The sequence below is a fragment of the Periplaneta americana genome, chromosome 2 (genome assembly GCF_040183065.1).
Source record: "Periplaneta americana isolate PAMFEO1 chromosome 2, P.americana_PAMFEO1_priV1, whole genome shotgun sequence".
NCBI classification, from domain to species: Eukaryota; Metazoa; Arthropoda; class Insecta; order Blattodea; family Blattidae; genus Periplaneta; species Periplaneta americana.
Genome location: NC_091118.1, coordinates 75,755,257 through 75,770,282, shown reverse-complemented (window position 1 = coordinate 75,770,282; position 15,026 = coordinate 75,755,257). Strand labels below are relative to the sequence as shown.

The 15,026-nt window shown below is 34.5% G+C and overlaps 1 protein-coding gene across 10 annotated transcripts in view; it reads left to right on the top strand.

Moving 5' to 3' along the window:
* Nucleotides 1-15,026, top strand: part of Klc (kinesin light chain) — a 675,112-nt gene that overhangs the window by 613,587 nt on the left and 46,499 nt on the right. For 9 of the 10 annotated variants that reach the window (XM_069817979.1, XM_069817988.1, XM_069817981.1 and 6 more), the window contains 2 exons: nt 951-1,177; nt 5,888-6,034. In XM_069817979.1, the coding sequence (XP_069674080.1) occupies nt 951-1,177; nt 5,888-6,034 (374 nt within the window). The remainder of the gene's footprint in view (nt 1-950; nt 1,178-5,887; nt 6,035-15,026) is intronic. The other variant, XM_069817989.1, reaches the window with a different exon arrangement.

Below are 15,026 nucleotides of genomic sequence, written 5' to 3'. Positions count from 1 at the left end.
ATAATATAAGTTTAGAAGTCATAACATTTTAGTTGGCATGGTAATATTTTACAGCACTATGTATGTGTATGTATTTATTCATACTGCAATGGGTATATACCCGGTGGCAGTGGTGCAATAATATTATGCACGATTTTGACTAACAATAAAGACTGTTCATAATGCTGGTTCGACTATTCTTACGAGTTTGTCTCCCTTTACATGCATGGCTGGTGAATCCCCTAATAGCTACTTTAATTCATCATTCCTGACCAGTGTTCGTTATCCTTCAGGCATCAGATTTTATGTGCATATCTCAAGAGAGAGAGAGAATGAGTGACAAAGAAATAGAAATCACCACGTGAAAGCTGCATGGTTGAAGAATCTACATTCCCCAAAATTAGCTGTGTCAGTTTGTAGTCTGTTTTTGACAATCAGCAGTAAACGTATACAGTAACTCAGCTAAGAATAAGTGCATTGTATTACGTCACTTATTCAGTGCATGAACGTGTAGACATCATCTTAAAATCGTACATTTGAAAAAAGAAATCTTGTGACAGAACAAAGGAAAACTTTAGACATAAATATCTTGGTCGTCTAGTTCTGTGTAGAAAACAATACTAAATTTAGTGACTAGGTTTAATGAAAAAGGTTTTGTGAATGGTGTTATGTGAATTAAGTATCACACAAAATGGGCAACACTTCCAGCAGCTACTGTATAGAGGGTAAATACCGAATGTTATTAATATGACATAGTATGCAACTTTTGATCTGGTGAAGCACTGTGAGTTCATAGTTGCAAACAGTGATGGAAGCAGAAGGGATCTGCCACTGGTCAGCCGACAGAAAGAAATTTGAGAGTCCAAGATAATGGGAGAGTGTATTTGCGTGATAAGCATTGCATATTTATTTGTAGCAGTTGTGTGATGTGCGCTGAGGTAGCGAGACAAACTTGACGATTTTATCTGCAGGGGACAACAAGCCTATCTGGCAGGTGGCTGAGGAGCGCGAGGAGAACAAGCATCGTAACAAAGAAAATGTGCCGTATGGAGAGTATGGAGGCTGGCACAAGGCGGCCAAGGTGGACTCACCCACTGTCACCACCACACTGAAGAACCTGGGGGCACTGTACCGTCGTCAGGGGAAGTATGAGGCTGCTGAAACTCTGGAGGACTGCGCTCTTCGGTCCAGGAAAGAGGTGAGTAACTTTTCAGTTCTTATCTCCAATCTTTTTAGTTGCTTTCACCAAATTTCGTCATAAACATAAACTTAACCATAAACTTTGTAACATCTATTAAAAGTAAGAACCTTTTCATCACCATCAGTGAATCAATACAGTAGAACCTCTCTTATCCGTGGTAATGAAGGAGATGGACTGAACAGTTAGGTAATTGAAAACAGCAGATAACCAGTACATAAAAGATTTTCATAAATTAAGTACATAAATTTTACAATTTCGTAATTTTCTCTGTGTTGTAGATTTACATGCTTCATATATTTTATCTTCGTCTGTTATTAAACTGTGCATAGTTGTAATGTCAATCTCGTATTCTGATGCGAGATGAGCCAGTTTCTCCTTTACCAAATCTCTAAATCATTTGCACTTTTTTCGATATGTAGCACAACACGTTTTCTTTTGACACATATAGAACACATTTTGCATAGAAGTTACACAGTATGGTCACTCGAACAGTAGGACAAGAAGTGAATAATGCAATTATGTGAAAGTTCTTGAAGTCATTTCTTTGAAAGCAGGTAGTGACTGTTTTACAAGTTGGAAAAAACACCCCCTCTCACAAGTAACAGTTTCTGTTCTGTTCCTGGCAGTGGTGGCATTCCTACTACATACTGTGTAACGGGAAATCATTGTAATAACCTTCTCTAGAAAAAATACGTAATAATATAATATACAGTATTTCACACTTTTCCTGCAGCAGAAAACAAGAGCGAAAGAAAGAGATTCAAATAATCCACCGATCAGATAATAGGGCAACGAATAACCAGGCTACTGTAATTGAAAATCTGTTAGACGATTTTCTTAGTTCATAATATACAGCAGGAAGGATTATCAGATGTTCCATCTACAGACATTTCGTCAATGATTAATTTTGCCGAATTGTGTAACATGTGGTCAGCACTTTGATCATCCCAGCTGTTGAATCTCATTTGCTAATTCCCAGTTGGGTAGGCATATTACCTTCTTCTTCTTCTTCTTCTTCTTCTTCTTCTTCTCTTCAGTAAGGGTGTAAATTGTTATTAAAGCATTTACGTACAAATGGCCCATTGTACATCCCCATCAACTAGAAATCAACCCAGAAAACTGTAGTGGATGATGGGTGGTATATGCTACACTATACCTACACTAACTGAACTGCAAATTTCATCCCATGTGAAGACTCAAACCAATATGCATTCCATACTGCCATCCCATTATATCATATGGCTATGGCACTGGACAGTCCATAAATGGACACAATGTAAAATACTGGAAAAAGTCATTTAAAGGGAAATGGAACATGGCAAGAAGGCATTGAGAGTACAAATAAATAATATGAAGTAAAAGAACTAATGGAAAAGTACCAAATAAAAAAACTTACACAGAAAGAATTTATGCCACATAAATGCTGAAATGAATATGTTGTTTAAAAAAACTCGACAATAATTGCTGTAAATTAGTATGACCAATTTCAAAGTACGGTTTATTTTAATTGCATTTCGTAAAGAATTTTTATTATGATTTGTTTTGGCTTATGGTTCCGTAATGTAGGTTTGTCAAATAGCACATAATATCCACCACTACTTTCCAGTAAAGACTCTTCAGAACTTTCTAGGTACGTGTGTTCAATATTACCTAATATCTGTAATATGATGCCTTCTCATATACTTGCTGTTAAGAGTACTCATTTTCATGTTTTGGTCCAATTTCCGAAGATGTTCTGCCAGCATGAATTATTTTTTTCAGGGTGTTGTTGGCATGAGACTTCAGTACCATGTGTTCCAATGTTTCTATTTTATTATTACATTTTTGCATAGACGAAATTCGGTTAGGTGAAAAGGACAGAAATACTGTTCCGTAATCATATTACGTGTTCTAGCTCTGGAGATGAATGTATTTATTTTTTTATTAATGGTAGGTGCTTGACTATTTGTCATTCATCCATATGAAGCCAGTTGTGTAGACCAATTTACAGAAAGATTTGTTTCGCAGGGTGAGCAATAAGAGACTGTTGTGCTCTACACTCACAATGAAATGATGATAGAGATGCAATAAGGGAACCGGAGCTCTCAGAGAAAACCCCATGTTTTACCTGGACCATGGGCTTGCCCAACTCAAGTCATAAATCAGGGGATCTAACCAAGGTCCGCAGGATTATGTGTCTAGCACTCTAGCCATTAACAAAATTCTTATCATTGAGCTATGAAGGTCTGTTTTGTATCGGACATATTCCATTTACACATCCCAGTCATGATTTTTGTATATTAATATCAGTTTTGTTATATTTTTATTTATAATTCTCGTCTATGAAGTTGTTTTTGAAGACGACAATATTGGCATAAGATATAACAGTAAATGGCATTATGAAATAGTTATCAAATGATGATAATTAACCAATACCTTTAAGCAAAAGAAAGATAGCAATTAACACAAATAATTCACATGAAGAAATATAAAATGATGATTTGCAAATACCGATATCACTAAGTTAGACTCGAACTTCGGTATTTTGCGTGAGAAGTGTGTGCTTTACCACTGAACTGTAAGCATTGATGGATGAAGCAGTTTTGTGTTACACGAGATTACATTCAAATTGCATTGACATCATTTTTTATGTTTAACATTCGATTGATTGTGAGTCTGGCATTCACCTGAATGGGACATAAGAAAATTCATGCTTCGAGAGTTCGGTCTTCTTTTTATGCATAAAGATGTGCATACTTTGGTTTCTAAGATTTTAATTCTTCACAGATAAGTGGCATCACAAACATGGTCTCACTTTAGTCCAAGCATTGTATCAGATTAGTTTGTTATTTTGAACAGTCTTTGTTTTCCCAATTCATCTCACTACATAGTGAATTTCTGGAGTTTTTCTGATTCTTTTGTTTTCAGTATTTTTGATAGTTTTTGGTGGCTGAGAAGTTTCTTTTGGGATAATGTTTTTGTCCTCAGCACACTTCAAATTGCATTTATTGTAAATGAAAAGTCTCGGTTAAAACTAAAGTCAAGAAAAAATAGAAAACAGTAGTTCTTCTTAGAACTAAACAGTACACTGAGTGGTTTCAGTAAAGCCTACTTTGATTTTTCATGGAGTCTTCCCATTCACTTTTGAAGAAAGTTATGCTATGGAATTTTATCAACTTTAAAAATCCATCACCCTTGCCCATGTTTCATCCAATGGCAGTTATAGTAAATGTTAGACCATTCATGATGACTGATTTGTGAAATATTTCTGCATCTGTTTTTACTTAAGTACTGGTATTCGTTATAGTTTTGAGTGGCTCAGAACTTTCAAAATCAAGAGAGAGGGAAGGAAGAAAATAGTCCTCAGAATTAACTGCACACTTGAATCTTTCAGTGGAATGTAGGACGACTATCAGCTGCATCCACCATCATTAGGTTGTGAAGAAGGTTTGGAGTTTTTCATTTGTGAGTTGAGATTTAATTTCAGATTAGAGATTTAGAGAATACCGTACATATGTACAGTTTCCATCCTTTAAGCAATGTTGCTCAAGATCTCACGTCACGTACAAAGTTTCATGTATTGTGTATGGTTTCTCTCCTGAACAACTGGACCAAAAAATATCGAATAATATGACTGATGGCCACGATCATCAACGTCAGTTAGTGTAACCATAAGTTAAAATTGTCACCTAACCCCTGGTTAAGCATTTTTATAGTGCATTGACCTCAATTAGGACTTAAACAGAATGTTATTGAATTAGATTACTTGGATAGGGATGATGGTATTAGTTGAAAGAGAGAATTCTTACGAGGAATAATTATATGACAGAAAATTTCAAGAAAACTTCGTTTATCAGACTCCACCAAGTCATTTCTGCTGCAACAGATGGATTACTTGAAATAACCCACAAACAGAAACAATCCTATTTGTCTTATGAATCGACTGCTTACATTACGATTATATGCAACTGATATTTTCAGTATTTTAAGAGGGCATACTTGGGTATCTCTTTTTCTATGTCATAGGCTGAACGAAGAGAGGTTATGGATGGACTTTAGAATATTATAATTGAGGCCCTGAATTGTACACACATTCGTATTAATCTTCTTGTAGGCCTAATCTGTGCTTTATTCTTTTCCTTATGGATATTCCATCTTTTTTTAATATAGCATATTTAAATCTAATAATTGTCTATCAATACTTCACTCTCATGTTGGGATATAATCATTTCATTTTTCATTTAGTAAGATTTAAGCTAAGAGCACTGAAAAAGAAATGCAACCCAGACAACATGGGTGCCCAGAAGCAAACAAATGCAACACTAAAATATAAGTTACGTTGTTTCGATGTAGTACGAAGTAAGTTCAGTCGTTTTTAGAAGTTGACCATCATCATTGCAGAGGTATGGATACTTTTCCTTAGTCACTTTGTAGGAACAGTGTACCATCACAGACTTTACCCTGGCTAAATGAGGTGTCAGCTAACCACGTGTAAGTAACCAGTGATTATGTGTGATGCACAGAAATTACATTTTGGCTATGCTTACTTTTTAACCATGGTTTCGCAACCCATGGTTACTACCCGTTTTTAACTGAGGTTGACTCATATCACCATGAGGATGGAACCTCAAAATTGTTCTAAAATATCAGAGAAGTTGATATTAACGATCTTTGGGAATGGCTCACATTCTTACTGCAAGTGAGTGTGACGCACATACATGCTTGCAGGCACTGGAGATTGTGAAGCAAGCCAAGGTGGCACAGATTCTCGGTGGTGAGTCAGGGGACAAACGCCGCAGCTCAGCCGGGAAGGAGAGAACCAGTCGGAGGGGATCGCGGGAGTCTCTAGAGTCAATGCAGTATGAGGGCGAGGAGGTGAGTACTCGGTGACCTCTTGGAAGTCTTGGGTGCTTCTCCCCACAACAATCTGTGGCACTCTGCATAACGTTTCTGGGTATTGTGAACCATTGTCTATTCTTGAAAGCTTCAGTACAGTACATGAACAGTGTTCTTGGCACAGTACAAATCGAAAATGGTTAAGCATCCCCTTAAATACTGAATATATATCTTCAAGACTGAGGGCTTATTTCAAACAGTTCAGAAGCATGGAATCAGATTCTATGCAAAGAGATAGTAGCTGTTCTGTGATTAAGAGATTAAACATGTGAGACTACGTTCAATTTTGGAAAGATACCTACCATACTTGAATAAATAATGTTTTTGTGACTACTTTCTATGTACAATAAATCATTTTTCTTCACTTACATTTTTTTATTCTGTTGATTGCATTTGATATTTTCTTAAAGATATTGAAATTCGAAAATGTTTCAAAATTAAATTCAATAATAAACGAAGTTGCAAGTACCGTACACATCATCTGAATGAAGTGAACTGAATTTACATTATGCCCTAACCATTGTTGGTGGAGTTAAACGAATTATTGTTAAATAAATATTCAGAGTACAGTTATTATACAAGGAAAAACCAACCTACATCGAAATGAATAACTATTGTCATAAATTTAGGAAATTATCTTTACCAGTTAATAGATGATTTTTCATTATTATAGTGTTTAATTCTGCCCATAGGAGTCCTGAATTCAGTAAATTTTTTATTCAAGTTTATGCTTCCTCGAACAACAATTAACTAATTAATTTATTTATAATTTTCCAAAATTTGAATAGCATAAAATTAACATTTACATTATCAGTTGTCAATTTGACCTTTATTTTATGTACTTCAGAAATTTAATCATGCATCACATTGAATCACTTAAGGGAATATGGTTCCGTAAAGTTGGGTGACTTTGAACGCCGAGGTGACTTTGAACAGTAATTTAGCGCCTTTCTAAATTAAATGCTGTACCCTATTGCGAAAAAACTGAACTAGTTTATTGACAACTTAAACAGTTTTATCGCAATTGGGTACAGCATTTAATTTAGAAAGGTGCTAAATTACTGTTCAAAGTCACCTCGGCGTTCAAAGTCACCCCGCTTTACGGTTATAAACTTTGGCATCACTCCAGTGACATGACATAACCTACTCAGTTTAACATTGGTGTATTGGCATTATTAAAATACATTCATAATATTTTACGTTCTCTGAAATGCTGCTAGGTGGGCTTGACTGGTTGGTTATATGTAGCCAGTAAATCAGAGGATTAAATTTCCCTTTAATATAATAACAAAGAAGTTATGTTTAAGCAAATTCAAAACATTGTAGTTTTATCATAGTGTAGAAAAATGCATGGTTCACGATACCCAAAATTAGGCCTACTTTTAATGTAGCCTCGATATCTTTAATGCAAACTATTGAATATTGTTAAATAGGAACACTATATGTACAGGAGCTATCTGACTACTCATAATTTTGTGTGCTATAGTTACATTGCTTTCCCATGCTAATAGAATTACATTTCTAATAATAAGCATAGTGCCACCTTGTAGTAATTACGTGACATTAAGTTCATTCCCACCATTAGCTGAGCCTCAGAAGTTGCAGCATAATCACAACAAAAGTGACTTTGCTGGTTTATAGAACATTACATCTGTTCCATTACTTTGCAGTTTTCACTTGTTTCCGTTATGCTGCAAAATGTATGCCAGTAAATGGTGAATGAATGCGTGAAATTGACATTGTAGAGAATAGCCCATTATAATGTTTTCTTTTTAATTGGTTTGAACACTAACTTAGTATACACGTAGAAGAAATTTGGCAATGCAGATGTGAAACAATTGCAAAATTAAAATTACTTTGGGATTGACAGTGCAGTGACTTAATTGTGGACAAGAAAAGCATCATCTTATGGTGATTGTTCTCTGTTTCGATATAAACTGTTACCTATATTTTTATAGAAGGCTGGGAAGTAATGTGTGTTTAAATTGAAGGAAAGAAATTCTGAAGTTAGGAAGTTCAGATTGGATTTTTTTCCATTTTTAATTAATTATAGGGAAAAAAAATGTTTAAACAAGTTTAACCTATCTTCATCATCTTAGCATCTGTGGATGCATGTAGATTCACCTTTCTAAATAAATAGAGTTCTAAAGCCGCTTGTACACTATCAGATTTTTCTTCCAATTCAGTACTTTACAAGAGAAAACTAGTCAAAGACTGTTGAAAAGGATTTGTCAAAGACCATTTCATATTGCTAAAGATTTGACTATATTTTAAAACGTGTTTTTTAAGTTCATTATAACTTATGTAAGCCTATCTACCAAATATTACTGGTACAACATAAATATAAAAATCCTCTGGAGAATAACTAATACAATATTTCTATTACTTACTGTATGGTACCCTAAAACAGAGAATATTATGTTTGCATTTTCTTTAAAACAAAATATTTACTATTAATATTTGCCTAGGATGTAGGTTAGAATTTTTTTCATTTAAAACATATCATATATTGATACTTAACTCGAGATATCTGCCTTGTAATTTCCTCATACACATTATTTTTCATCATTTTATTGTGGTATTCCACAGAACCCATGGCATACAGGCATGAGTTTAAAATTCATATAATTGAATTAACTTGCAAACATCTTTTCTCGGCCAGGACACAATGTTTTTTTATGGTTCTTGTCACTTTAATTTCGAATCCTATTGGTCAATTTCTTCAAAGAAAATTGTCAAGTCATTGATCAATTAGAACGTGTTCCTATTTTCTTTCAAGACATTAAAAGGCATTTAAAAGTACTAACATAGCACAACAGTCGACTCACAACTGAATTTACATTGTTCTCTGTGTGATAACCATACATCACTCTGCCATCTAGTAATGGGATCACATACTATGGACGCCATATGACATACAAAATCTTGTTGTTACCATCGCTTAACTTTGAAAAGAAAAACAGTTGCCATGACTTATTCCCCAAATAGTTAACATGACATTCTTTGGAAGGGAATTAAGAGTCATTGTCTTGTGTCTTAGATTTATAACTGACAAATAAATCCACTCTCTAAGTGAAGAGAGCCCCAAATAAATTACCGGTCAACATGTTTTGCCCATATAATTATCTGCTTCACAGCCTGCAGGCTTGTGATATTGCAAAGGTGCCTGATGCTGTAATAGAATTTTATAAAACAGATTCTAGCTTTGGATGAATTGAGACTTTCACAGTGTTTAACATTTTTCAAACCTTGGGTTTTTAAACCATGTCATGATCAAGGAATATAAAGAAATGGAAGCTGTCTGTTGGATCCAGTAACAAAACTGTTCTCCAGAACTGAGTCATTTATTGAAAATAAGCATAATCAGATGGGTTAATGGAAGTATTTTCTTATACGAAAATTGAGAAACTGCTTCGTGTTTTGATCAAGGAATAGATTCAACAGTAGATTTTCCTTTCCTTGTGTACCCGGTTGATGACCCAAAAATGTTTGATGTTTTTGCATCTATAACACATTTAAAAAAACTAAAAAATGTTATATCAGATCCTAGCTTTATTACAAATATCCTGAAGGCTTTACAGTCCTGAATATTAGATGCATACTTGATGCCAACAATCTGATGCATAAAGAGACTTTGAAACAAATCTAATAGTAATTCTTATAAACTAAACCTAATTTTATCACCGAAATCTTCGTTACTTTTTAGCCTTGTATAATTATGTAGACTACGATGTAAAATTCTAGCCTTTTGTTTATAGTTAGTGTTCTGCATGAGGAGTCAAGCCCGAAGTAATTTTAACCTGTCTGCAAATGAAAAATGTGAAGTAAAGATTAAATTTATATGTGGGAGATTTGGCATGTTCATTGTTGTGGGGCTGCAATTCCTCTGCTTCTGTTTGTTGTGTGTTGAAGTCTTCATTGGAGTTCTAGTGTTGTGTGTGCCAACAGAACTCTGATTCAGCTTCTGGAATAATTACTCTTCCACTAACTACGATGTCTTATAGTTTTATTAGTGTACTATTTACTGGTAATGAGGAAATTAGAATAGTACCAATTAAAATTTAATGAGTGAAATATATCATTGACCTGTTTTAATACAGTTTATTCCTTCGGTGTGTAGGTGAGTAGCTTGTTAGATATGAAGCCAATGATTCTATTGTATTGGCTGGCAAGGCTGATTTCTAGTTGATTTCTGTTCTGCGCTGCCCAGAGAGTACATTTCCTTGCTGAATGGCCATTTCTGGTTTTCTGTGCAGTTGATTCAGCATTGCTAAAATCTGTCCAGAGGTTGTAGAGGAGGTTATATATTACTCTTCATACAATCATTGCCATTGTATAGAATATCAAAAGAGGTCATTGTGCATATCTAAAATTTTGTTGAGAACAGGAATTTACGTTTTTGAAATAGAGATGACGAACTGTAGTTAAAATTGCACATTCAATGGTGTCTTTGTTTTTGTCAATGTATGTTTGTTTATGGAGCACTTTCTTCAACTCGTGAATTTCATTGTTACTTCTGGAGTCATGCTCTAATTGCTTGCTTTAATTTTTATTCATAAAGGTCATTGAGGACGCAAATTCCCTTACCACTTAGTGCAGGTTTTATCTTTCAGTGTTTCTTTTTTATCCCATATAAAACTATATTTTCACACATTTCTTCTGTCATAGTACTATATTATATTTCTGAAATACACTAAACTATTCAAGCACTACACTACTAAATATTCAGTATTCATCTTTATCCTACACAAAGTAACTGTAATAACTTAAAGAATTCTTGTCATTTAGTACTAGTTATTAACAGTGCTTTCTACAAATAATAGACACATGTTTAGATTTTTTCAACAAATTCGTTTCTTCTAATTTTTTCACTTTCCATATACTAGGTGTTTCCGGGCTGGTGTTACAAACTTTCAGGGATGATGGGGAAGGGCAACTATTTTTGCTTGTAACTTTCGACTCAGTCATTTCCGGACCAGGGTTCCTTATCTCAAATTGATACATGTGCTCTTCCCCATCATCCCTGAAAGTTTGTAACACTAGCCCGGAAACACTCTGTATATGAGTAGGTAATGGTGATGTTTTAATCTTCTAAATCAGTTATTGACTTCTCTTATTTTCACACATGTGATGTAGAGAGTAACATTCGCCATTTGTACATAATTTAAATTTACAATTATATATATAATACATGAACCTTTTAGAGTCAATAATTTCGTGGAACAGCAGTCCTGTGGTATTAATTATTTCCTATAATACTGTATATTGTATACATATTTTGTAGTGGCATTTCTATACTTTTCGTAGATGACTAGCAAGTAGTTCACTCGCATAGATACAGTATGTGAACAGCTTGCAGATACCAAACTAGTAAAGTTAGTTAAAACTGTAACCGGAACTCTGAAAATGTATAGTCACAGATAATAGTGCAGTGTTTTAAGTAGCACAAACATTTCACAGACTAGCTTCATGAGTGTAGGTCCTCTTCAACACAAAACTAGGAATCTAATTCAAGTCCCTCAGTCTCTTCTAAACAATGCTCATCAGGACTATCTCCTGGATTTGTACCAACAATTGAGGAAGATGTGGTTGCGCAGAAGATGGCACAACTGTGCAGTCGGAATATACAGTAACCAAAGTTCATGAAATTTTCTACTCTAGTGTGCATGTATACTCAGAATGAATAAAAACTCTCTGAACAGAATGTTTGGGATAATAGAAGATATCAAAACTGAGCTGAAGTTTTTGTTTTAACACAATAATATGCTGTAAAAGTAGAATCCAGATACGTTGCTATTTCATTCACATGCTTTTCTTGTAAATAATCTTCTGGCAGTATTTTTCAGTAATATGTTTTATGATTCATATTCGACTGACATATTTCAGAAGAATCTTCTGTCTTACCTCGTTGTATTTAGCATAATTTTGTGGAGGTTTTCATGAATTATCTAATAAAATAAACAATATGAATTGTTGGGCAAACTAATGTTTCGAAACTTTTTGAAAACAGAATTAAACACCACTTACAGTACATACAGTTTGTCACAAAATCCTGTCACATACTTCAAAGGTGTGTTCTGCTGTATGATATCAAAGTGCAAAATTACGAGTTATATCATTGATTGATCCTTTCATCAAGATGCATTTTATGCACTTTGAATTTAGACAATAGAACATTACTATTATCGAAATTTCCAACTTGGTTCATCGCCTTCCTCTCAGCAGAACACATGTATGATACCTGTAATCAGAATTAGACTTTTGGGTACGGTATTCCACTGTTTCTGGAACTACTTGCAGGTTCCACCATCAGGGCAGATAGGAAGACCAGAGAGGTCGTCTATTCTGTTGGGCTCTTTACTTCTGTCTACTCTAGATGACTGAGCTCAATAGAGTAGGCAATCTTTTGGTCTTAACTATTTGCCCTGAATCTGTATGTAGTTAAATTTCAATCTCATTCACTGCTGAAATAAAAAAATTCATACATGTGTGATAAGTTTGTCAATGAAATTTTTAAATAAATAAACTACAAATACCGCGTGTTGTAATCACGTGTCATAAAGACAAAAAAATCATGATTTGCAGCAATTTTTCAGCTTAATGTCTCGACACTTTTGAGGCAAAAACACTACAGTATTTCTTTCTATATTGTTGATAATTTATTTTTGTGAGTAGAATATATTCTAGAAGTTTGTCATTCAAATTTCGTGATTAACTTACGTAAAGTAGAGACATTCAATTGTCACTTTAAAAAATTATATGCAACAGAGTTCATGAAAACATTTTTGCCAATAGCCTATTTTTCAATCTCAATTTCGGAAAATGTTATATTGTATTCGGAGAAAGTAATTTCAGAAAAAGGAAATTCGTTTACGGAAAGCTTTAATATTATTTAAAATATTTTTATTGTATTTTTATTTTGAATAATATTGTACTAAATTATAGCCTGTGTAGTTTCACTCCATGAATGAATAAACGTTACCCATTGAATGGCTGTATAGCTGCAGTAAATAGTTTTGGTCTCCTTAGGGAATATGAATAATTTTAACGTGTATATAATAAAATTATAACTAAAAAAATGAGAAAACCTTTCAAATTCCAAATTGACTTCTTTCATTTCGGAGTTTGCTATTATTTCCATTATTGAATTTACATTTTGTGAAATTGAGGTTAGCTTGTCCGAAATTGTTTACTTTATCTGAATAGCCTTTATTAGGTACTATATGTATCCTACAAACAAAACTCAGCTCAGACTCCTCGTGCCTCGCATGCTATACCCCTCTTACACCCCTGCACTAGGCGGGTTCTTTAATAAGCGGCTACTTATAGCTATAACGGTTACGGTTGCGGACATGTGCACTCAAAGAGCAGCTGTAACAATAACCAATTAAATGAATATAACATTACAAGATGTCAACATCGTCTCTTTCTAAGTCACAATCGGTATCTATCTTCACTGGAACTGTCCTCATATTTAAATTTTAAATATTTAAATTAAATTAAATTAATATTTAATATAAAATGCTATGTGACTCCCTGACTCTGTAGCAATAACACGTGTTCACTTCAGCACAAGAAGATAATATGAGGTTCGTTCCAACAAGAGGTTCATGGATCAGTTCATGTACGGTTCCTGTACCATCTTATGTGCATGCGCTAGTTGGGCATCTGCTATGGGATTGAAACTGGACTGGACACTGTTGGAACGATTTCGCGGATCGTTATGTACTAAATCCAGAGATGCTATAACTGTGGTCATCTTTGTTAAGAACGGGATACTTATTATTATCGTTTTGCAGCTAATTCTAATTGCAGAAAATAGAATTTCGATCCTTTTCTATAAAAAGATGACAAAAAAATATGAAAGGCAAGAATTCCGCTAATTCAATGTCGTGTACTGGGGGACTCTCATCTAAAAATAGTTCTTTTTTTTTAATTATTAATGTATGTACGTTATGTATTATACTTCTAATCAAAGCTGCATGTTGAAATTGTAATTAACTATTTCAATACCCAAATAATTTCCATTCCCTTTCCTTTTGGCGAAAATTTAAATTAAATCTCTAGTTTTATTATCCGTCTGCACTGTCACTTTTCATCTTTAACCTCATTGACGTGAACAGTCAATCATGTCTTTCTTCAGTATCCAGGAGACGTTGGTGAGCTTATGCGCATGCGCGTCTTGCGTACTCTTCCGTACATGCCTCAATCCACGGACTATTTCTGACCGTTCCGAACCCATGTCAAAAGCTTGTTGGAACGCCCGACTGCAGTACATGTTTCCGGTTCAGGACTGGTTCGGATTGTTTTGGAACGCTTTTTCTGTACTGCGCATGCTCACGATGGTTACGGATGGTTCCTGACTGTTGTTGGAACAAACCTATGTGCACATGCGCATAGTGTCAGTGGTGTGATTGGAGACCGGGAGCATGCTGGGAAAGGGAGCATACATCATCTGCGCGAGACAGTCACGTCCGCTGGTTTCTGTGCACTGAGTTTTGTTTGTTGGATGCCTATAGTAATCCATTTCCGAAATTGAGGTTAGGTTTTCCGAAATTGAAGTTGAAAATGTATAATTTTAAAATTGTTACATACTGGTAAGATTTGAAGATTGGAGATTGTGGTTACACAGTACATGTTCAACTTTTACGATGCTCTTCTTGATCACTAGCCTAAAGTCAGGATGGGGAAACTTTTTTTTTATCTCTAGGCTATTAAAGAAGTTACACATTAGAAAGATAATGTATAGGCTATGGAAGAATCTCAAGAATCCATATATCATACACAAAAATATGAAAAAGGGGGGGGGGAAGGAGTTTTTATATCGATAATGTTCATTAACTTGTAAAAATCACATATAAATGTCAACACATGGGATGACTCAACTTTAGGTACCGTAATCAGAATGAAGGGCACAGTTTTGGCATATTTCATTGCCAATTAATATACTACAAGTGAAAACCAGAACACA